This window comes from Periplaneta americana, chromosome 14 (genome assembly GCF_040183065.1).
Source record: "Periplaneta americana isolate PAMFEO1 chromosome 14, P.americana_PAMFEO1_priV1, whole genome shotgun sequence".
In the NCBI taxonomy this organism is placed as follows: domain Eukaryota; kingdom Metazoa; phylum Arthropoda; class Insecta; order Blattodea; family Blattidae; genus Periplaneta; species Periplaneta americana.
The window spans coordinates 28,153,240-28,179,985 of record NC_091130.1 but is presented as its reverse complement, the minus strand read 5'-3'; the positions used below and the strand labels follow the sequence as shown (position 1 = coordinate 28,179,985).

The 26,746-nt window shown below is 34.6% G+C and overlaps 1 protein-coding gene across 1 annotated transcript in view; it reads right to left on the bottom strand.

Annotated features, from left to right (window-relative positions):
- Positions 1-11,171: 11,171 nt before the first annotated feature.
- The window catches only part of LOC138713207 (trypsin alpha-like), a 38,685-nt gene continuing 23,110 nt past the window's right edge, over positions 11,172-26,746 (bottom strand). The window contains exons 4-7 of the mRNA XM_069845110.1: positions 24,138-24,276; positions 19,570-19,683; positions 16,549-16,692; positions 11,172-11,481 (exon numbers count right to left, since the gene is read on the bottom strand). Coding sequence (XP_069701211.1) covers positions 11,332-11,481; positions 16,549-16,692; positions 19,570-19,683; positions 24,138-24,276 — 547 coding nt within the window. The 3' untranslated portion in view covers positions 11,172-11,331. The remainder of the gene's footprint in view (positions 11,482-16,548; positions 16,693-19,569; positions 19,684-24,137; positions 24,277-26,746) is intronic.

Here is a 26,746-nt window from a genome sequence, read left to right as displayed (position 1 = left end):
AGTTCAATAAAAAACCATTCAGAGGGAGTATCTTTCATTATTATGGAAGCAAATAACTTTCAAAATGTATGGTATTCTTCATTGAAAATAAACCTGAAAAATTTTTATTTGAACGTCTAATGAATTTAGTTTGCAGCATTTGCTGCACAAGTCACTAGTATATTATATTGTCCTTCACATAGAAAATAGCTTTATTTTTCAGTATAATCTTTTTACAGTGAAAACGTATGTTTCAGTAGTGTTATACCTTTTGGCTTGTAATCCCTATGTTCGACCTACACTAATAGAGAAAATAAATGAATTTTGTGAAACGAAACTTACACTGACGTTGCAATGAAAATACGTCATGTCCGATAAATCCAATATTTTGAGCATATGAGCAATATATGAGAAGCAGATATTCAAGAAACTTTGTCCTTCAAATAGAATTTTAGGATTTGAACAAAAAACGTATTTTATTAGCATATCTTACCAATATTGCAATTGTGTCTCGTGATCAGATTATTGTACGAAATGGAAATATAAAAAATGGAGATTTATCCTTCGAAGAGGTGGAAAAAAATCACATATCTTGGAGCAACAGTAACAAATATAAATGACTCTCGGCAGGAAATTAAACGCAAAATAAATATGGAAAATGCGTGTTATTATTCGGTTGAGAAGCTTTTGTCATCTAGTCTGCTGTCAAAAAATCTGAAAGTTAGAATTTATAAAACAGTTATATTACCGGTTGTTCTTTATGGTTGTGAAACTTGGACTCTCACTTTGAGAGAGGAACAGAGATTAAGAATGTTTGAGAATAAGTTTCTTAGAAAAATATTTGGGGCTAAGAGGGATGAAGTTACAGGAGAATGGAGAAAGTTACACAACACAGAATTGCACGCATTCCATTCTTCACCTGACATAATTAAGAACATTAAATCCAGACGTTTGAGATGGGCAGAGCATGTAGCACGTATGGGCGAATCCAGAAAAGCTTATAGAGTGTTAGTTGGGAGGCCGGAGGGAAAAAGACCTATGGGGAGGCCAAGACGTAGATGGGAGGATAATATTAAAATGGATGTAGGGAGGTGGGATATGATGACAGAGACTGGATTAATCTTGCACAGGATAGGGATCTATGGCGGAGTTATGTGAGGGCGGCAGTGAACCTGCGGGTTCCTTAAAGGCCATTAAGTAAGTAAGTATTGCAATTGTGTACTGACTACTTAATTATGAATATCAATATGTTCATAAAGTAGTAAAACTAAGTATTCAAATCAAATGAAATTATCATTGCAGATATTTAATACAAAAATTTGGTTAGAGTTGCTTTCGATTGAACAAATTGGATATAGTTTGTATTATGCAAATATAACTTTCAGGTAAAGGTCCCTGTGAAGCAAACTTGAATAATTTAAAGTAAAAAATTGTTCCGGGGCCGGGTATCGATCCAGGGATCTTTGACTGAACGCACAAACGCTCTATCGACTGAACTATCTAGAAACTATACTCGACTTCGTTTCAATCAATTTTTCCCTTTATAGCCACATACCTCGAGTGGGCTGACAAGACGACAGAAACCCACATCGAGTGCACACAAAGTCTGTGTGACTTGAACTTGTAGTTTTCTACTAACGTACCTACAGTAACGTATATATTATGAAAATCTAACTTTCAGATAAGGCTCCCTGTCAAACAGAATTGAATACTTTGAAGGGAAAAATTGTTCCGGGACCGGGTATCGATTAAGAGCAATCAAGGTGAACTAAGCGACCATTGACTGTGCCAACAATGCGACTTACAATAGTCTGTTGACTTGGATTGTCTGTTGTCCATATTCGTCAATATTATGAGTATTGACTACACCATTGAGAGTAAAGTGTACATCACCTGTCCACAATATTCGACATAACCATTCTGATTCAATTTTAATCTTAGCTGATACACATAGTGAAATGTTGCATCTCTTTTCTTATCCAGCGTACTTAAATTCAAACATTATTTTCAGTTTATAAGTGTACACTTTCAGATGTTTGCATATTATTTTTCAAACTGTGCTATGTGTTATTTTCAAGTACTTGCTTGAGAGGTTAGGTACAGCTTACAGCAGTAAAATGTTTGGAAGCATTCAACATTTTATCCCTACATTACTGTATCTTGTACAATAATGGAAATTGGTATGTGTAAAACACTATCCTTCTGCTATTAAAAAAATATTTTTATGATTTAAAAAAAAATATTATTTTTTTTTCTGCAAAATGAAGTTTTTCCCTCATAACTCATAAACTTGTTAACTTTTTCATGTTCTCTCTCTTTTATTTTATTGTCGAAACTCATGTTTACAACATCTTGCTCTTTTAACTACATTCCTTAATAAATAATATATTTTTTTTATTTTATGCTAGAAGAAAATACTGATATATTTGACCATTTTTAAAAATGATTTTTTTTATCAGACAATCTATCAAAGATAGAGAAGTGATCTTGCACCATATTGTAGATATGACATGTATAAATACACACAAAAAATTGCATCACAGAATGTTGGATAGTTTTTGAGTTATGAGGGAAACGCTTCATCACTTCACAGTGAACTGCCACCATTTTGAATTTTGAAAAAAAAAAATGTAAATAATTTTTTTCGAATCGTGAAATATTTTTTTCATATAGCAGAGCGATAGTGTTTTACTAATTTTTATTATTGTACAAGATACAATAATGGAGGAAAAAAATGTTGAATATTTCCAAAATTTTACTGTTGTAAGCTGTACCTAACCCCTTAACACATTAGAACTGTTGACCGAAAACAGGTTTTGTTTTGCTAGATTTTGGTCTTTAAGAAGATATCTGCATCCTGGTTATCACTAATTCTTGGTCTTCCCTACTTAATTATAACATGGGCTGAACCAGTTTCTTAAAACTTCTGAATTAATTCGCAAAAAGAAAGCATGGTACAAGGGCCGTCTTACAGATTATTTTTGTCCAATATTTTCTGTCTGGCAGTAAAGTTTCTACCATATTCATAAATACATTGCGTGAAATGAATTCTTCTTTGAATATTTAAAACCATTTTCTCTAAAATGGAAAATTCTGTATATTAAATAAGCCAAATAACTAATAAACTTCTGATTATTCTTCAAAACTTTATTGTTGAATCGTAATAATGGAAATAATTGCTTTAGCACGAAATATACATAATGAACCATTACTAATGTAATTAATTTCAGGGGGTTATTCTTTGAGACATTTGAAACAAAAACGTTTAATACAATTTTGCTCGTATTACTTCCTTTTCGAGATAAAAATATTTTATACTTGTGCAGCAAATGCTGCTAACTAAGTTTATTAGACGTTCAAATAAAAATTGTTCAGATTTATTTTCAATGAAGAATACCAGACATTTTGAAAGTTATTTGCTTCCATAATAATGAAACATACTCCCTCTGAAGGTTTTTTTAACCCAAATACTTTTTCTTGAACCTATCCACCTTCAGTTTTTGACTTTCAACGCTAAAACGCAAGTAACAATGTCAGGATGATCAGTGAGTTTTTCATGTGGAAGTAAAGCAATAGCTATTTCAGGTCATAGAGGGTAAAATCATTTTATCCTGCTAAGAGATCTTGCTGACTTGATCGGGAGACTACAAATTTTTCAGTAAGTAATACTTTTTGGTCTTTCCTTAGGAACTGTAATTTTTGCGCTCTCTCGAGCCAATACTGAAGAGAATGACGCGTATAAAATATCTACACCACACCGCCATTAAGTAAATGAAAAAGACCCAACCCCACTTGATTGATAACTATAAAAAATTTGACCTGGTTGGCGAGTTGGTATAGCGCTGGTCTTCTATGCACAAGGTTGCGGGTTCGATCCCGGGCCAGGTCGATGGCATTTAAGTGTGCTTAAATGCGACAGGCTCATGTCAGTAGATTTACTGCATGTAAAAGAACTCCTGCGGGACAAAATTCCGGCACATCCGGCGACGCTGATATAACCTCTGCAGTTGCGAGCGTCGTTAAATAAAACATAACATTTAACTATAAAAATATTTGATTTTTAATAACAATATTATTATCTTACATAAGTTTTGTAGTTATATATAATAGCCACCACTCAGTAAATTATAGAAATTATAGAAATGAACATCTAATTTAAGATATTCTCTACAGCTACTTACATAACCCCAAAACGTTTCACTTTCGTATCATCAATATAGCATTAATATGTATAATTAATGAAAAATAGTTACAGCATGGCATTAATTATAATAATATTTCATTTATAATGGTAATAATGTCATTAAACCACCTCAAGTTTTGTAGGTTTTAATATCCAATACATAGCTGTACTCAAAAAATTACACACCACAGAATCAGACCTGTAAATTTTTAGCAAGTCTTGAAGTTTTTAATAACCAATTGAATTTGAGCCCTAAATATGTCAGCAATCCTGCAGGTCATGGCCTTCGTGTAATAGCCTATTGTTTATTGTAGTGCGTGTTTTGTTTTATTCTAAAATACAATTAGTTCTCAAAACTGACGTCAGATGGATTATGGAAAATAGGAAAATAATGTAAGAAGATTGACATTTCACTGAAAACTACCATTTTTCTGAAAAACTTTGGGTTCCAAGCTTCAAAATGAGGGATCATTTCTTAAAATCCGTTCAGCCGTTTTCCCGTAATTTCCATTACCAGTTCAAATTTATATATATATATATATATATATATATATATATATAATTTCATAACGTATTTTGGGAAAATCATTGATTTAATTCCCAATGTGCTCAATGAATTTAAGAGCAATGTATTATGATAATAATAATACTTGGAAGAATTTTAATTTTGTCCTTTCAATGTGCAGAAACTTGATCCAAACAAATGTAACATTATAAAATTCCTTTTCAGAACGAAAAGTTACATTTTTTCGGATCAAATTTCTGCACATTTAAAGGACAAAACTGAAATTATTTCTCTCTAGCAGTTATTAGATTGATGGATTTATTCAGCAATATTATAGCTTACGTACAGATCCACTACACTATCAGAATTTGCCCTTAAATCCAGAGCACGGGTCTTTTGACTGTACGTGCTTTACAAAACAGTCCTACTTTGTCAAGCATTTATTATCAATACATTGCTGTCTTAAATTGGCTGATCATATTGGGAATTAAATCAATGGCTTTCACAAAACACGCTATGGAATATTTCATATAAAACAATTTTTATCTCGAAACTGAATAAAAAACGAGAAAATTGTATTAAACTATTTTGTTTGGAATATCTCAAAGAATAACCCCCTGAAATAAATGTTATTACTTACGGTTCTATCTGTATAAATCCCGTTCTACATAAATTCCATACTTAAAATGTGTCAGTTACTTTCTAATAACCGTATATATTTAATGTCAAATTTAAATTCTTTACCAATTTGAATGCATAGCTCAATATTTTTTTTATACACGCAACTGGACTGCATTGTGGATTCTTTAGTTATTACTTCTGTGAATAGATGGCGAAGATAATAGTCACTGTTGCCAATTGTAGATAAATATACCCGTGTTATAGAATTCAAGTTTCCATCCTACTCTATTAACAGTAAAACAACACTGAGTTTGGCTCGAAACCGATGATATTGTCTATTAGAAGAATAATTTAAGCTTAATCTACATAATAATTTTTCCTGACAATCTTGAACGACGCCCAATAATGGTGCCACCTATTGAGAACTAGCGGAACCCTTTCAAAGTTTGTCAGTTTTTCATATCTTTGCTTCTATCTTTGGTTCTTCTTAATTCCGTCTTTGACGGTCTTAGTGATCAATTCTCTTTAACAAAAGCTATTTATATTTCAATTTATAAAATCATATTTTTGTAAAAGGCAAGGGTCCAAGAGACCTGGTACTTTTAATAAAAACATCTTAAAACTCATAAAAAAAATCTTTGGTTCTGACTTATCCCATTGTTAGAAAGTTGGCTTACTTTTTTTTTTTTTACAATTATGCCACATTTACAATCTATCTACAATAGACAATAAGTAAATATTATAAAAGAATATGACATGAGTGGAGATGTTATCCCATGACAATACTCCAAAAGAAAAATAACAATGTTTCAAATAGCTGTAGTAAAAATGAATGGAAGGTCAATAGCATTGGTCCTTTTAAGTCTTCTTATTGTTTGACTATTATCCATCAAATTTAATGCATGATGATTCGGATGTTGATTTAATCGGTGCAGGTATTTTTTGCTGAACTTAGAGATTTCTTCTTTTACAGTTGAAATGTTAAGATCATGATGAATGACATCATTACGTACATACCATGGTGCAGTGACAATGGAACGTAAAGTTTTGGACTGATACCTATGCAGTATTTCAGTGTTTGAATTGCTAGCAGTTCCCCACTGTTGGATGCCGTATGTCCAGATTGGTTTTAGTATGACTTTATAAACAAGAAGTTTATTTTCTAATGACAGTTTTGATTTAGGTCCTAATAACCAATAGATTTTTGATGTTTTAAAATTTAATTCTTTACGTTTAGTTTCAATATGTTTACGCCATAGTTTGCTTACTTGATCATAAAATCGTAGGTCGAATACCTTTGAACGTAAGTGTACCCAGTGTACTTCTCTGGCAATAGGAGGAAATATGTCGCAAGAAAAATCTGTAAATTAGGGAAAACCACTGCTCTTGAAAATGAAGTGATAGGCTACATTATCTTGACCCCCTGTATCAATGTATTTGTTTCCTCAATTGAATGTGAAGTGCTCTTGTCTATGTTTAGGTCTTAAAAACGCATGTGTCAACGTTTGTTAGACATGTGATTACACAATATTTTGATAGCCATCAGTATTAATATATTTGCTTTGTTCAAAATATTTCTTCTTTATCGTTCATTTACTTCGCCTAAGCGCCAAATCAAAGTGACACGAACTTGTTTGTGCAGCATGATTTAGCAGTCATATTCACAGACATCATTCACGATGATAATGTGATGATATACAGTTTACAGACGATACAAGTGGTAGTCACTGGAGGTTATGTTCTTGAGTATAAAGCCAGAAAATTTAGAGAAGAATACACCAACTGGAGATTAAACTTAGACCTACATTTAGATAAGACCAAATTAAGGCTGTGATTTCAAAACGCGTTAAGTCCATTTTTATGAAAGGACTGGGCTAATTAATTATTTTTACCCATCGGTCTACGGATTCGGCGAGTTTTCAAATGACATACACAATAACATAAACTTTTGGACAAGGATTGGAGTGGTTTTTGAAGAAAAGAAGCTTGAAATAAAATGATAGAGGTCTCAAATAAAATCGTATCCAGAATGAAAGTGAAATAACCTTCCAGATTAAAAGAGACGATAAAGTACACTTAAATTAATAGAAAACCTACATTACGTTTTGTGACTAAATGCACGATTAATTAGAAAATTAAGTTCGAAGTTCCAGCAGTCCGGCAACATCGTTGCTAACACACTCTACTCGTGATACAGATGTAATAGGTCGACGAACTCTACGCTCGATACGTAAGGTAATCTGTACCAAAACTTTGCCACTTGTTCTTTTCGTGTTCTTTAATTTAGAGGTTTTTAAAATTAAATTGACACGAAAACTGTGCAGCTATTGAAATACACCAGAGGGATAAATTGTTTTTTATTAGATTTCCTATCAATATGGACAAAAATCATGATTCTACTCCTAATAGTTACTGAATAAGAGATTGTTAAGCATTTGGGGGGGGGGACATTTTTTTTCTGAAAAAAACTATGAACTTTCCATCAATAAGATATTATAGTTTTTTGTTACATACATCATGAACTATTTGCTCTGGAAATCTGCAAGGCTATTTCACTTCTACTATATAGAAGTTCTGTATATATGTATATACTGTATATATAATTTACGTTCTATGAATCTGTATATAACTTATACATATAAAACAAAAATTGCCAAATGGGCTGAGCGAGTTTTGGGATTACACTCTTCAAGTATTTTACTGTTGACGGGAAAATTGAGGACCTGCTGTAAAACAATGGGTAAGGGATTATTAAAGATTGTGAAGAATAGGCATGTTTGGGAGTCATAATTTACAAAAAGTTACTCATGAGGCTGAAATAATGTATAGAATAAAAAAGGGAAAACGTTATTTCTGTGTTAAATTTGATACCATGGGTAAAAATATATCAAAGAAAACAGAATTTATACATATATTGCTTAGTCAACTGTCCGAAGACAGATCTGCACTTCACAATTCATATCAATAAGGCACCACTTATGAGGCAACTAAGTCAGGAGATAATGGGGTAGGGCGGCCAGTTACTTTCCCCCTCCATTGCATAGATCGTCGAATAGCTACATATTACATATTATTGAAATTATTGTAAATGTTTTATATTATACTCAATTTTCCATACCATAGTAGAATGAAAGTGAAGGATATCTAGGGAGATAAGCTATTTAATTCATATTTTTATTTTCATGCAATGTGCATTCACATAGTTGAGCTGGATCTATTTTAATTCAAATTATTGTAAAAGTGTTACAGTACAGGTGATTATGTAGTAAGCACCAGCCAGGCCGCCATCTTCCCATAGTAGAGTCCTGGGCACATATTTTTCTGTTAGAGTGTAAAAGGACTCTTAATATGCTAGTCATAAGAAAATTGTCAGAATTTAATTAAAATATATTTGGTAATGTAAGCCTATGTGCTCTAGATCCCTATTGCTGAAAGATAGTCTGGCCGATGCCTACTACATAATTAGGCTACATGTAATGTTATAGTCGTTACTCCATGATACAGTTGACGTAAGTGACGTGTATGTTTTACTGTTATAAATGTCAAGTACCTAGCTTTTTTTTTCAAATAAAAGTGAATATTTTCTTCATGGCTATTTTCAAACAAAACCAGATTTTTCCAAAATATATTTTTGTCTATAAAATGCACAGAAAATAACTGAAATAATGATTGTTGACACCATTAGAACAACGGACGTAACATGCACGACACATAAAATTATCGTTCACTTTGGGGTAAAGTGAAGGCTTGATATAGTTTTTCCTGCTTCCTGAAAAAAAAAATACTATTTTGGAAATGACGGTTTTGTTCGCAACCTCCATATTTGATAATGCTGAAGCGATTGATTTTAGAGTCAGTATTAATTCCGTTCACCGTAATAGCCAACTGACTCCTCGTAAAGCTCAAGTTCTGAAATCCTTGAAGCAATGTTTTGGTGACGGTTGAGACTCAAGTAGTATGCTGATGTTATTGGTGATAACTGGAGACCGACACAATATGAAGAACATTTTACCAATATTAAATTTATTTTGGCAAAATATGAACATATGGATCAATGATGAAATATCTCCGTTCCTAACTCATTTGGAATATTGTTTACAAAATAAGCCTTTAGAGATGAATGGACCACGGAGAGAATTACACAACACAGAACTGCACGCTTTGTATTCTTCGCCTGACATAATTAGGAACATTAAATCCAGACGTTTGAGATGGGCAGGGCATGTAGCACGTATGGGCGAATCCAGAAATGCATATAGAGTGTTAGTTGGGAGGCCGGAGCGAAAAAGACCTTTAGGGAGGCTGAGATGTAGATGGAAAGATAATATTAAAATGGATTTGAGGGAGGTAGGATATGATGATAGAGAATGGATTAATCTTGTTCAGGATAGGGACCTATGGCGGGCTTATGTGAGGGCTGCAATGAACCTCCGGGTTCCTTAAATGCCAGTAAGTAAGAAAGATTAATGGATCGTGTTTATATTTAATGTGTTACCAAATAAAATACAATAGATCTGCATAATTGAACAGTTTTTCAACATCATCAAACTCTTACTCGAATCCCTGATCAGTGATCCCTCTCTCACACACACGGACGCACGCACGCACACACTCATGATTGGCCATTCCTATGTTATGAAATGGCAGCATAAAATGAGAACACCCACCAGAACCTTCACCGTCGAAAATATATTTTTGGAAACGACTGCTAGATGGAAGTACAGTTGTTCCATGTAATTCCATAAGGATATAACGTGACTTCTTTTGCAGTCGCTAGATGGCAGCATAGTGAAATTGATGAAAGTTGTTGTCTTAAAAGTCCATTAGGCTGATCAGTCTGTTATATGTGATCAGGGTCTGAATGCAAGAACTATATAACTCAATTGTTTTTTTTACAATGAAGAGAACAAAAAGTAAATTATTACGTTGGCTGAACTCAGTACTAGTTCATATGAATTTTCTATGTTTTGTGGCACCTTTCAGTTAATTTTATTTTTTACGACAAAAAAGACTTGAAGTTGCAAAATAAGGATACTAGTTAAGTACGAGTAGATATAAAAACTGATGATTGAAACCCGTTTAAAACATTGATTTGCACATATACAGTATAAGAAGACATTGCAACACTGAAAATACTTTCACTGGATTCTAAAGCACAAGCGAAGGTAAAATTACTTATTTTGTGTTGGTTTCTCGCATTCATTCACCCTACGAGTTCAGTGACTCTAAAGGGAAATTTTGATATTTCACTTGCCCTTTGAAATCTCAGAATGTTGATGGAATCATTTGCTCTGGCGTTTGAAGTGTTTTCTGGAAAACATCTCAATATTATCTCTTTATAATATAATTATGAAAAACGCAGTTTTGTTTTACTTATAGGAATATTAACAGATGGTAGAAAACTATGCAAAATTTAAAAAAAAAATATTAAGATTTTATAAAATATCATGAAATGTGATTTTTTTGGCATTAATTGCATTTTATACATCATGAAAAGTGAAAACCCCTGCTTTCATATCGCTAGCAGGCTTGGTGTAGAATGTGAAATTTCATATTTTGCCTCTCTCAAGTAATAACAGTGGTAGTGGTTTTAGTAGTAGCCTAGATCATATATATCCAGATTGCCCGGCCTTATAGGCTTTGACGGTAACAAATTTTGTCAGGTTTACTATGCTGCCATCTAGTTGTTACATAAGGAGTCACGTCATAACTACCATTTGAATTGCATTAGGAACTGTACTGCCATCTCGTGTTCGTTTACAGCGGACGGGTGGCGATCCTGGCGGTTGTTCTCTCCAAAATGCTGCCGATTTTAACATAGGTATGAGCTATCTGTTACATATATGATCTAAGATAGTAGTAATAGTGTACTGACACATAAAGTTAGAAAAAAATATACTTTATTGGTAATTATAATTCACATCACAAGCAAAGATCACATCGCTGTCTCCAGCCGTAGCTGTTAAGCACCTTCATGCTATCTAGATATGTATGCACAGTGTAGCCAGCAGTTTGTTGATTTTTCGTGTTGAAATCTGCGTTATCATAAATTGGTTTTCGATTTGATCCAGTCTATGTAGTGGGATACCTCAGTGTACACCCCTGGATATGGAGCCAATCCACAAGGCTTCACAGACCACGAGACGATGCCTGCCTGATACCCATTCACAATTAGTGGACCTCCGGAGTCACCCTGAAAAAAAAATTAAAAATGTGATTTACATTTCATATCAGTAAATAGTCTCTAATTTGCTTCATTTGGCTATTCATATGGGTACAAATATTTCTGTTTATTTCTGCGATACATTTCGAACTAGTATGTTCTGGGGCAAAGAAACTAAAATATGTGCTTCAATTTATTAAGAAGGCCAAAAAAATACATTCTGTCATTAATGATTTAATTTTTAAAGTTGTTATTCTATCTTAAAAGTACAGGTCATTGCAATTTATTGTTTTGAACAGTACATCAGTCGATATTTTGGATCCTCCTTTGTATCCGTTTCTGTTATTTAATACAGGGACATCATTTTATTTTTACTTCAATTTTTATTGTACCTGAATTTTTTAATGTACTTCACTCCCACCCTCTCTACTAGTAAACTTCCAACCTTTCTTCACACAGAACCAAGGCCGGGTATGCGGTCATAGTAAACAGTACTGAGTTAGTGAGTATAGTACGTTACAGAAATATGTTCGCGTTTTCAAGTGGCGAAAGAGTTTTCAATATTGAACCATATTTTCGTATAGGTACTGCCGTCCATTTTCCTACGTCGCATCCCGATTTCCCTCACCTGCTTCTGTTCGCCCCTCTGTAAAGACTAGTGGCTGGGCTGTCTTAGCTCTTTTCTGAAAATATTAATTTCTATTAAGAATTGGACGTCTACGTAATATTGTACAACTGTTCAAAATAACTTAAATGGGCCTCGTTAAGTAATTAACTGTCACGTGAGTTCCCCTCTTTCTACGATCCTGCGACAAAACTACTTGGACGGACAATAGATAGCATGTCTGAGTAATTTTATCTTTTCGGATTGGGCAGAAGTGAAGATTGAATTTACAGTACGTAAGGTACTCTTTTATAGAATAGATACAGAATTATTTGAACATGAGTTACTAGTACGAAGGAAAAAACTGGTAATTGGAATTAAGTACAGTAATCTACTGGGTGTTCAGTTCGAATTGTGTCATGGCTCGCTGTATGCCGTCATGTGGCTAGCCGATGAGCCTAGAGAATTCAATTTTCCAACACTTCCGCAGAGGTGTATTACTTATCTGCCAGAGAAGTTGCCTAGCAAGTACGGCGTTCATTCTGAAGAGTATTTACCGATACGTACGGTAACGCCGGTATTGGCAGGAATGTGAACTGTTTCGAAACATCTACTGAGGTGAGTTTTTTCTTACTGTCGGGATATGGGGAGAGGGTTAAGACGATTACTTACGTATTTGTTGACATTAACTTCGACGGTCAACATGGACACGGAGCATTTGATTTGTATTGTGGAATGTTGCCGTACGCAACCGATGATAACAAATACCCTGCGTACAACTTGGCCGCGCAAAACACAGTTCGAAAGAGGTTATGGTAGCACACAGACCGTACAGACCGTCATCTGTTGCTACGACATTCAAGTTATACCGTACATGTTCTCAAGTTCAGATCGAACGCCTTGATTAATAGGCAACTTCTCTGACACAAAAGCTGAAATTCGCTTCAAATCGCTGACTCATCAACAGTGACGTCATGACACACTTTGAAATGAACACCCAGTATAATGCGATAATATGCACAAAAGAACTGAAGCTTGTATGGAAATAAACGGCCAGCTTTTTCACAAATGTGTTTAAATATCCATATTATTATTTTTCAATATAACTTCATTCTCTATAGTGTACGCTAATGTGCTATAGACAATATAACATACACTGCATAATGAATACGTCCGAATGGATAGCTGAATTCGTGAGTAAAAATACTTATTGTTAATAGAGTACTTTGTTTTGAATAAACAAAAACCTAATAAAATTAACAAACTGAAAATCCCGATATTTTCTAGTTTAAGTAAATGGATGAACTATTTTTCTTCCCTCTTATACCTAATAAAGTGATTTGTTTGTATTTTACGCCAGTATCATCGAACTCCAGTCGTGGAAGGTGGTAGCAGACGTCGTTTCCGGTTCTCAATCTTTAATCCAAAGGTATAGCCAGGTTAATATTAGAAATGTTAGTAAAAATATAATTATGTTTCTGTACAAATAGTTTGTGAATTTAAATTTCGAGTTGATGAATATTTTTGAAATGAGTCATGGATCCTAACAGATGATAATCTGAAGAAGCAAGAAGCTAACCAAACGTCTAAAGTTCGTGAGCCCCACTTCAATTTTTGTATGACTTCACGCTGTCTCCTGCTTTGGCAACATTGTCTTTGTATTAACTATACTTCGTTCCATAATGTCTGACAGGGGTTTTGAACAGTGCTGGCAACGAGAGGGAAAAGGATATTTGCTATTCAACAAATGGAAGAGGGCGGCAATGAATCTCCTAGTTCCTTAAAAGCCATAAGTAAGTAAGTACGAGAATTTAAATTGGGAATGCCAAATAAAGGAAATATCCAAGAGAGTGTGCTATACCATGCATTCTCTTAACCCATACCTGCACAAACAGCGCTCAACGAGCGCGCGCGCTCCTTCGGAGTGGGAGAACTGTGTTTACCGCTCGCCGAAACGGAGAGGAAGATACGTCAGAATGACATAGACGTGCAATAGGTAGAGGAGAGGGAAACGACTACTCAGTTATCTAGTGGAGTGCAGTGTGTACGCCTATTCTCAGTAATTGTTTCACGTTGCTTACCTACTGCTACAGTACAGTATGGATGAATCTAAAAGACGGAACGTAATATTTAACATTTAACGATTTACAGCTCGAACTTATTGATCTTCAATGTGACCAAAGGGCTAAAGATTGTTTGAATAATACTACTAGCCTGGTTGAGTTGTACAGGACTAAACATTAGCAATAATATCCACGACTACACAGGCTGACTATGAAAATTATGGCTCAACATTTATATTTGTGAGCAACTGTTTTCTATAATCAACTTTAATAAAGGCAGACATCGAACATCTGTAACTGATGTTTCATTACTATCAGTAGGATACTGTTCCTTTCAGCTGCCAACAGCAAAAAACCCCGTTTTGATGTACTGATAAATAAATATATAACAAAATGATATTGTACATTTAAGTAGCTATAGAAATTCTATTATTTCAGTAAAATAAATATTTTTTATTAATTAATAATAGTCCAAGATAGTTTTGCAAACACTGAACAGGGATTCATTTCATAAACACTCTTAATATTACTGTATTTCCTTTGTGTATATTTTGTACGAGATGGCCCTTTCTTGCAGTCCACCCTTATATAGAGCGCAGCTATTATCTGCATTCCGCTCATGAGCTGGGAGAGCGCAAACCTTGTGCAGGCCTGTCTTAACCCATTCAGAAACTTCCTCCCGCCAGAATTAAAACAGACTTTAGTGCAAACCCTCGTATTACCACTGTTTGACTATTGCGACGTAATACTTACAGACTTGACAACTGACCTTTCGAACAAGCTGCAGCGTGTGCACAATATGAGTGTCAGATTCATCAGCAATGCTCACAAATTTGACCACATTACACCCTCGTTCAAATCTTTATTCTGGCTGGAACTTAGTAACCGTAGAACACTTCATTCGGTGTCTCTTCTGTTTCGAGTTCTCCACTCTTCTATTCTAAATTATCTTCGTTCCCTGTTTAACTACTTATCCTCCAATTACAATCTAAACACCAGGTCACAGGAGAGCCAAATTCTAGCAATTCCTGCCCATAGAACATCCCACTATTCATCCTCTTTTACTGTCTCAGTCCCCCGAGAATGGAATTCTCTACCTCAGAAGATTAGGGGCTGCCAGACAATAACCACTTCCAAGGAAAGGCTAAACGATTTCTTACGGGCGCCATCAAATTCAAGTTATAATTTAATAATTTAATTTAATTTAGGTATGACTATTATTATTATTATTATTGTTATTATTATTATTTATTATATTACCGGTTGTTCTGTATGGTTGTGAAACTTGGACTCTCACTTTGAGAGAGGAACGGAGATTAAGGGTGTTTGAGAATAAGGTTCTTAGGAAAATATTTGAGGCTAAGAGGGATGAAGTTACAGGAGAATGGAGAAAGTTACACAACGCAGAACGGCACGCATTGTATTCTTCACCTGAAACAATTAGGAACATTAAATCCAGACGTTTGAGATGGGCAGGGCATGTAGCACGTATGGGCGAATCCAGAAATGCAAATAGAGTGTTAGTTGGAAGGCCGGAGAGAATAAGACCTTTGGGGAGACCGAGACGTAGATGGGAGGATAATATTAAAATGGATTTGAGGGAGGTGGGATATGATGGTAGGGACTGGATTAATCTTGCTCAGGATAGGGACCAATGGCGGGCTTATGTGAGGGGGCAACGAACCTGCGGGTTCCTTAAAAGCCATAAGTAAGTAATTATTATTATTATTATTATTATTATTATTATTATTATTATTATTATTACATAATTATTTTATTGGTGTTGTGAAGATAAAAAGAATTGTCATTGTATTATATTAATTATGTATTATATTGTATTGTTGTATTGTATTGTATTGTATTAATTATGTTATATTCATAGCAATGTAGTAATTTTCTATCATACTGGTTGAGTGGAAGAGAAGGCCGGATGGCCTTAACTCTGCCAGTTGAAGTAAACCATTGTTATTTTTATTATTATTATTATTATTATTATTATTATTATTATTATTAATATTATTATTATTATTATTAATATTATTATTATTATTAAATAAATTATTATTATTATTATTATTATTATTATTATTATTATTATTATTATTATTATTATTATTATTATTATTATAAATTTTGTATGAGACAAAAGTTTGGCTGAAGAGTTTTTCAAATGAAGTTAGAATCATTAAACTACAATTAACATCTCCGGAATATAGAGATATAGGTATTAAGTACATTGCTTCGATACCATTTCATTTTCACTTCTTCTTCTGTAAGAAACAAGAAACAATATTTCTGCAATGAACTGAAATAATCCGCTGTAATTGTTTCCCTTTGAACATAAACATTTCAGACATTTTTTTTTTGTTGGGAACCTTGTTTTATGTAGTTAAACTACAAACTAAATTATGAATTACTGTTGATACTTACTCTGCATTGCCCCTTGCCACCTTCCGGCACTCCAGCGCAGATGTTGTTGGGTCTCACGTAGCCAGGCATCACTTTGAGGCAATCCTCGTCTGAATAGGTCTTGATATCAACCATTTTCAACGTGTCGCTCGATGGTCCATCAGTCTGTAATGTAAATTTCTACAATTAACTTCTAATAATCCTCTCTTGTTCTTTATCATTATCTCCAAACCTTGCAGTGCAGTGCCTGCAGCTTTCCATAGCGGCCCTTGTGACGGACAAGTTCGCATTTGGAAGCTTTCTCAGTATTCTTCTGCTTTTCCAAAATAGACTCCGACATTATTCTGTTAACCCTTTGAGGCATTGTGGCTGCATTTGAATCCACCACAATTTATATTTTGTTTTCATGTCGTGAAGTTGTGCCACAGTGGCTTCAAATAAAGCTACTTCCTAATTTGTATGCAAATTTATGAAAATACAAATTGTTTACAAATTTCATCTCTATTTTATGTATTTTATTTCATTTGACCAATATCCACCTCAAATGTGTTTAGGCTATTGTTCTGTACCTCAGAGGGCTAACACCTCTCGATTCCATTATCAGCCTGCCGGTCTCGGGAGATCGAACTCCAGATCTGATTTCAAGTCACTCTGTATCCAGGTTTATGATGCTCGGTAGATCTTAGTGTCGTTTTGGGAGATCTCGACAGTTTTAAGCAGGGGCGGCTTTTGGGATAGTGCCAGTATGCCATGGCACCGCCAATGAAAGAAACAGAAAATAATATCCTAAAAAGCAGTTGCAATAGTTTATTTCTACACATTTTATTCGTATTTCATCTGAACGAGCGCGCGCACAGGTCGGGACGCACTCTTGCAGCGTTTCTCCGAACGTCGGAGCCAGTTCGGTGTGGCACTGCCTACGTCCATATAAACACTGCACAAAAGGCTACTGATTCTAGTTTTAATTTGTATTCTTTTAAATACAGTGACATAAAATAATCACATTGGCAACAGATAGCCTATGTGAAATGTACGGAAAACATGTCCATATAAATTACGGAAAAAATTAGAATAAACTTTGCATGATTTGGTCAAAAAATTAAAGTTTTTCTTTAGCGTGTCCTGATATCCCTAAAGGACACTATACGTAAATCAGATTTAGTACATTAGTTACACATAAACACGTATAATTTAAAACATAATTATTCGCGACTCTCATTTTACTATATGGCACTATGACACATTTCACTGTCACTCCAAAAACTTTTCATTGCCACAATAATACTATAATTCAGCAGTAGCGAAAATGTAACTCACGAGCACATTGTGGCTCGCAATGATAGTTGTGCATTTCTCTTACTTCCTGCCTTCCCCAACCCCCACCCTCTCACTCACTGGGATCAAACTCCGTTCCATTTGCTTATTTGTCTCTGACCTGCGAGTGGCGTATCGTCCAATGTCTCTCTCGAAACCATGTACCTCTACAAAAACGAAAGTTTCAAGTAGGATGGGAGGACGCATTTTTCTGCTGCCAATATGATGAGAATATTAAGTGTATGATTTGTTCACAAGTATTACGAGGAAACGGTTGTATAACATAAAACGGCATTATACTACATGTCATTCATGAAACATTAAAAGGTTAAGTATTATTTTTTTGCTGCTATTATACTCTGGTCATATCGCGAGTTAATCTTTTAGGTGAAATCCGAAGGCCTGTGTACTATTGTTGAGTACTGGTTCTATTGTTGTGAACTAGATGGCGTTAGTAGATGTATTACTGATTTGTTATGAATATGATTTTGGTGATGAATGAAGCCGGTGATATTCAGGGATGTTGTGGCCCGAATTTCCTGGCATTTGTCTTACAGTTGAGGGAAAACCCTGAAAAACCTCAACCAGGAAATTCAACCCGACCGGGAATCGAAACCGGGCCCTCTGCGTAAGAAAGCAGCATGCTGACCCTTACACAACAGAGGTGGTCAATATTAAGTATTATTATTATTAATATTATTATTATTATTATTATTATTATTATTATTATTATTATTATTATTATCTCTGTACGTTTATCCTTTTTCAGGAGATGTACGAATAATACCGTTAGATCTTCAATTTAAACTCACAGGTTTACAATGTGATGTTAAATGAAAGCTAGATGTAAAGACTTGACAAATGTTGAACTTTTCAAATCTTTGCCGAAAATAAATATCCGAACCTCCGTTCTTTGGCTTGCTCTGTTGAAGCCACGTTTGCTACAACTTACGTTTGTGAAAAATTATTTTCAACAATGAAAATAGTAAAAACCAGATTTAGATCACGACTGACAGACAAATACCTTCGTGATCAACTACAACCGGCAGTAAGTGACATAATTCTTGATTTTGAAACTCTGTCGCAGAGACATTCTGAAGACAATTAATAGGTTGTGATAATGTGTCCTATGTTTTTTTGGTTCATTTCTTTCTTCGTTACACGTACTAAACAGTTTGTAACATTATATTGTATAAAATTTATTATATTTAAGTGCTTGACATAAGGAGAATGAAATCCGTTAATAAGTCAATTGTTTCACTTCCCCTTCGGGTGTCCGCCTCCCTCCATAGGTGCTATGCACGTTACAGGTTACACAGTAGCTCGGTGCACGATGACATTTTCGCCACGGCTGCTATAATTTCTCTGGAACAGCACACCTCGCTGTCGCATACCGATCGTAGTTATTGCTGCCCAAACTATGAACAACATCGCACACGAGATCCTGATCACAAACTCTTATCTGCTACATTTAGAAACTAATCAAGTAACTTCTTGTGGAATAAAAGGCTTCATTGAGGCGTAAGGAGATCATTTTGTGACGTTTTTCAAAGGTGTGCAAAGTTACTTGAAAAAAAAAATTGCTATTTAAAATCAAAACGATTTTGGGTTATAAATTTTGAAATTATTTTTAGGCTATGAAGTGGATCTTTCATTTTAATAAAGATTTTATGCTAAATTTCACTCAATCTCTATAGAGTTTCTATACAATGATTGGTCTCTACTTACATATAGAAGCCCCCATCCAATCACTGTAGCTGTAAGATCTCCAGCTGTATCTTGTCCCTGTGTTGGAAGAGTTACCACTTTCATGTCTCCTGTCATAGACAGAGGAGTCTCCAACTGAAAGGTAGATATCAACGAAAACGATTATAGCTATAAGAATTCAGATTCTATATCTTCAAAATTATCTTAAGTTCCTTCAACGGAACGGTAAAAGACGGAGTGAGAGAAATGGTCAATAGGATTGGAGCTCACACAGATGGTTTATCAGAGCCAGGGGTGTAGTCGCGCCAGGGCTCCGCCCCAGTAATTTTTTCTGCGATCTGGGAGCACCCTGTCTCTTTATTTTTACTTTTTAATATAACTATTGTCTTATTCAACTTTTTATAAGTATGGATTAATAGTGTGTTTAATAGCAGCGACAATACCAATATGTAGACTACCGATAATATTTATTTATTTATTTATTTACTATTATTTATTGTGCTGTACAACAGCCAGACCAATAACAGTTCAGCACAAAGCATAATTACAATATGACAAAATTGATAATGACAAAATAATAAAAAAGTCCACGAAAATAATTATTACACATAAATAAAATTACAATTTATGACAATAATGACGGTGAATGGACAAAATAATGGATGACTTTAAAATACATAACTAAGAATACTATGAGAATGATAGTGATGATACAATGATAATTAAGTATAATACCTGAAATAATACATAAATGATAAATCGTTGCCAAGAGCAAACTAAGTCTATACATTGAAGGGATCGAATTCGCGGCCATGCATGTTGGCATTTCTAATGTATCTGGAGACTGGTGAAAGAAATTTCGAATTTCTATTCTAGAAATGTTTGTGGGCTCTCATATCTTTCTTTGGAATACGTAAGGTAATATTGTTTAAGGAGTCACAGGATATATCATCCTTGAGGACTTTACAATAATAATAATAATAATAATAATAATAATAATAATAATAATTTATTTATTTTATTTATTTATTTATTTTTATTTATTTATTTAGAATATTAACGTGCAAAACAACAGCACAAGGCCAATTACCGTTTAGCACGATACAGAACAGAACAAAACAACAAATGATGATGAGCATGAATGATAGAAAAGGGAATGAGATGAAAATACAAAGAATATAATAGTCTACATTAATCATAACAAAGTAAGATAGCACAAATAATTATTAAAATTAATACAGTGAAATAATTAAAATAATGGCAACTGAATAGAATGAATTACAAATGTATTAATGAAATCATATAAATGAGACTGGAATAATATAAGTAATATTGTAAAGATATGCAATTGACAAAAATATAATACTAATACAAAAAATGCAATAAAATGAACAACTATGGTACACATTACATAATAAAGATAACAACAAAATGAGTATAGATTACAATGATTAGTTTACAAGAATTAATACTATTATATTTTATGGAAAGGAGATGATTCATACAGAAGTATTACCAATATGTGTAGAAGGATAATTCAATTAATATTAGCAAAGACATTGCCATATTCTAATAGTTCTACACATTGAATGGATCGAAATCGCCTACATGCAAGTTAGCATTTTTAATACATCTGGAGACCGGAGAGGAAGATTCAGAATTTCTAATATAGAAGAGTTTGTGATGTCTCATGTCCTTCATAGGAATACGAAGGCTGACACTGTTTAAGAAAGATTGACAATTAATGTCACCTTTAAGGACCTTACATAATAATAGTAATAATAATAATAATAATAATAATAATAATAATTATAGTAATAGTAATAGTAACAGTAATAATAATAATAATAATAATAGTAATAATAATAATAATAATAATAATAATAAATGCCTTATTTACTTATCGTACTTCATGTTGGAAGGTTATTCTAAATAATTCAATAATTTGTAACATATTTCACAGGCAAACTATACGGGAAAAGGATTATTATTATTATTATTATTATTATTATTATTATTATTATTATTATTATTATTATTACTATTATTAAAAGGTAAAAGGTGTAGGTATCCCCGTAACATGCCATGAAGGCACTTGGGGGGGCATGGAGGTAGAGCCCCATGCTTTCGATGACCTCGGCACTAGAATGAGGTGGTGTGGTCGGCACCACGCTCTGATCGCCTTTTACCCCCGGGAAAGACCCGGTACTCAATTTTATAGGAGGCTGAGTGAACCTCGGGGCCGTTCTGAAAGTTTGGCAACGAGAAAAATTCCTGTTACCACCTGGGATCGAATCCCGTACCTTCCAGTCCGTAGCCAGCTGCTCTACCAACTGAGCTACCCGGCCGCCATTATTATTATTATTATTATTATTATTATTATTATTACTATTATTAAAAGGTAAAAGGTATAGGTATCCCCGTAACATGCCATGAAGGCACTTGGGGGGGCATGGAGGTAGAACCCCATGCTTTCCATGACTTCGGCACTAGAATGAGGTGGTGTGGTCGGCACCACGCTCTGATCGCCTTTTACCCCCGGGAAAGACCCGGTACTCAATTTTATAGGAGGCTGAGTGAACCTCGGGGCCGTTCTGAAAGTTTGGCAACGAGAAAAAAATCCTGTCACCACCTGGGATCGAATCCCGTACCTTCCAGTCCGTAGCCAGCTGCTCTACCAACTGAGCTACCCGGCCGCCATTATTATTATTATTATTATTATTATTATTATTATTATTATTATTATTATTATTATTGTCATCTGAAAACTTTTTATCTTCCATTAAACCGGAAGTGCAGTTCTGCAAGTGTTAATTCGTCACATTCCATCAATTTGATATATTTTTCGCGTAATAACAATTCGTATTTAGCGGTAGAGTTTGACTGTAGGCCTATTATTTTTCATACAATCAGGAAGCTCTGCGTTTGGTTTTACAATTTTTCATACGCTCAGGATGTAGATAATTTTTCTCCATGTTCAGTTCTATAGCATTTTACAATACTGACAGGGCATGTAGCATGCATGGGCGAATCCAGAAATGCATATAAAGTGTTATAGTCGTGTCGCTGTTATTTCCGGTGTGACTCTTCCTCTTAGGAAGTGAAGGCTCTATAAAGTCTAGGTAGGCAGTATCGTTCGCCATTTTTGTTCTTTCGTTGCCGAGCTACCAGATGAGGAATCTATTTGGTTCACCGTTAAACATTATCATGTTGTAGCACCTACGATAATAAATCGAACGCACTTTAATTGAGCAAGTAATTGAGCGGCAAATAACGTCCTCGTATGATTTCTGCGAACGCCAACGAAAGAGCCAAAATGGCGGGCGGTTATATTAAGTATATATCGAGCCTTAGGAAATTCATTACATCATCAGTAGTGAATGACAAGACGCACACGTTTAAATGTAGCCGACCTGCAACGTGATTGGCTGCCGGAAATAAGAGCGACGGGACTTTAGTTGCGAGGCCGGAGGGAAAAAGACCTTTGGGGAGGCCGAGACGTAGGTGGGAAGATAATATTAAAATGGATTTGAGAGAGGTGGGATATGATGATAGAGACTGGATTAATCTTGCACAAGATGGGGACCGACGGCGGGCTTATGTGAGGGCGGCAATGAACCTCCGGGTTTCTTAAAAGCCGCAAGTAAGTAAATAATATTAACACAAAGTGGACTTGGTATTGAGATATTTTCATTAACGGTTTTCAAAAATACAATTCACGGGAAATTAGCGTTAAATATACCTTATGTATGGATAGCTAAATAAACCACGCTCGCATGTTTATGGTCATATCTACCAAAATATTGTATATATCGTAGAGGTCCCTTCACTGACATAAAGATAAATGACCAATCTTTATATAAAAAAATAAATTGAAAAAACGACCTTTTTTTTTTTACTATCCCCACTTAAGTGGTTTGTGGCTGTATGATTTAGAATGTTCGCAGTCTACCGCTTGATAGGAATCTTAGTACTTACTTACTTACTTACTTACTTACTTACTTACTTACTGGCTTTTAAGGAACCCGGAGGCTCATTTCCGCCCTCACATAAGCCCGCCATTGGTCCCTATCCTGAATCTTAGTCTAATCATAAAACAAAGAACTTGAACTTTTAATGGATATCGCAGCGATATATTCAGGCGCTCTTGTTTACTGCACATGCGCAATGCGTCGTTTCTGTAACTTAGTAACATTATACCTGGTAAGGTTTATCTTGTCTCAGTAGCAATAAAACCAAGTCCCTTCAAATGAGGGTGGAGATTATAGGAGGGTTGTAAATTTTCAGGATTCCTTTCAAAACCTTGTTATTGTACAGGCTGCCGGAACTCAAGTTTCTTGAAAGACAAGCTCAGTGACGGAACTACACAGTAGGAAGAGAGATATTTTGTTATTTTATTTTGCGCTACAGAATGTATCAACTAGTCCCTTCCGCCACTGGATGGATGGACGGTATCGTTCCACTCCCCCATCGCTATGACAACACAGACGAAGTAAGTCATATCTCCTTTCTCTCTCTTTTCACAGTGAGACAAGATTCATCACACAGACTTTAGGCGGCCCATTTCTTTTTTCTGCAACTGTACGTACCTCCACAACCGCGATGTCGTTGTTGTAGTTATTGTCCGCATCATATTCTTCATGCATGTGGTAGCGAATCACATTTCTTCGCTCTCCTCCCTGGCTCAAGACATTTGTACCGGCCAGCACACTGAACAAGTTTGCGATCCTGCCATACACCAAAAAGAAAAGAACATCACTCAGATAACAAGAAAACATGGACAAAATAATCGTATTACATTAACTTAATTCGTGCACGAACACCAGTTAATTAACTATACAAACCAGGGTGACATTTTAGTTTTTTCTTGGCGGGGGAGGGGGAAAGATTTTTTTTGGAAAGACTTACGCGATAAGTCGCGTGGCGTACTCCCTCTCTATTTCCTCTGAAATGAACTATTCTCCATACCTTAAACTGGGGGTAAACCTAACCATAAAACAAAGAATAAAGGGATTTAAACTATATCAGATATTTCATACCTTTAGAGTTAATTATTTTAACAGCTCATGTTGTATGTAACAAAAATCTGTAATATCATATTGCTGGAAAATGCATAGTTTTCTAAAAAAAAAAAAAAAAAAAAAAAAAAAAATGTTTTTTTTTAACCAAATGTTTAACACCCTCTTATTGGGAACTATTGCGAATTGTATCGTGATTTTTGTCCATATCGATAGAAAATCTAATAAATAATAATTTATCCCTCTGTCGTATTTCAATAACGTGGGCGGTTTTCGTGTAAATTTAATTTAAAAACCACTAATTTCAAACCACTGAACGATGCAATCCACCTCGCAACGTTGCAGCTAGAGAAGGGAGCGCGAGTCTGTACACGTTTCTGAGTTTGTTGACCTCTTACATCTTATTGCGATACGAAAGAAGACTTTTAATGGCGAGGTTGCCAGATTGCTGGAACTTCCAACTTAATTTTCTAATTAACCGTGTATTTAATCACAAAACGTAACACAGGTTTTCTATTCATTTAACGTACCCTATCGTTTCTTTCAATCATTTATTATTTTAAGTAACAAATACAGCTCCTACAATGGTTTATTTTATTTTTATTATCTATTTTCTTTTGTTTTATGGTCAAGTTTACTTCACTTTACAGTACACTTCCAGTTTCTACACACATGCGTAGTTTTAATGTACATGTACTTGCTGTTAATGTGACGAAAGTGCGGACAAATTTACATACACAATTTTACTTATAAACAATTTTATTTTAATTTCAATTAAGTAGTATTGTATTTTTATTTATAAGCAGTAACATGAGCTGCTGCCAGAAATTCAAAAGAAGGATAGCAATGGCCAAGGAAGCTTTTAATAAAAAAGGAAGCATCTTCTGCGACTTCTGAAAAAATAACTAATGAAGAGACTAATGAAGTGTTTTGTGTGAAGTGTAGCATTGTATGGGGCAGAAATATGAACATTAACGACGGGGTGAAGAGAAGCGATTAGAAGTATTTGAAATGTGGATATGTAGAAGATTGGAACGTGTGAAATGGACAGACAGAATGAGAAATGAAGCTGTGTTGGAAAGAGTGGGTGGAGAAAGAATAATGCTGAAATTGATCAAGAAGAGAAAAAGAAATTGAGTGGGTCACCGACTGAGAAGAAACTGCCTATTGAAGGATGCACTGGAAGGAATGGTGAACGGGAGAAGTGTTTGGAGCAGAAGAAGATATCAGATGATAGACGACATTAAGATAAACGGGTCATATGAGGAGACAAAGAGGAAGGCAGAAAATAGGAAAGACTGGGGAATGCTGGGTTTACAGTGAAAGACCTGCCCTTGGGCAGAACACTATGGATGAATGAATATAGTCTATGTTTATTTAAATTAGGTTATTAGGAAAAGCTGCATTACTGCACAGTAAACTGCCACCATTTTTAATTTTGAAAAAATAAAAATATTTTTTTAATCGTAAAAATATTTTTGTGCGAGATCGTGCGTATTTGCTTGTTTTCCGCACAAATCCAACCCGCGGTAAGTCTAAAATTCCACATTCAGTATTCCCAACCGAACACACATAACAATTTCCCTCTTCTTACCGCTTAAGTGACATATTGATTTTACTGCTTTAGGCTTTTAACATATTATTTTTAGAGACGTTTAATATAGTAACAATTATAAATTGGAAACTTACCACTGCAATTTCACCTAAATTGCACTGTTAATTATTGTTTTTAAATATTTGCAAAAAATTAAGTAAACTCTACAACTCCACTAAAGTTACTGCATTTCGTGATGCATGTAACATTAAGGAAGCCGTTTGTTTTAAGTTCGCATTTATAGACTGGGGGGGGGGGAAGACAGACGTATATCACGGCCTGCTGGAGTATAGTAAACACAGAAAATATTTTAAAGCAACAATGTTGAAGATAGATATTTTTGTTTTCCAAAATTGCCGTCATTGAACAGAAACCAAGATGGAGATTTCATTGCAACTAATTAGAAATTCCTCTTTCAGGTATGTAATAAACGATCTTCGCACAAAATAATGTACGATACACGAGCGGTATGTTTTCTTTCAATTCTCGGAAATTAAAAAACCTCAACTACGTTTCGCTTTTTCAAACTTTTCCTCGAACAAGAAAACTTCAACATACCGCTCTTGTAACGCATATTACTATTTTC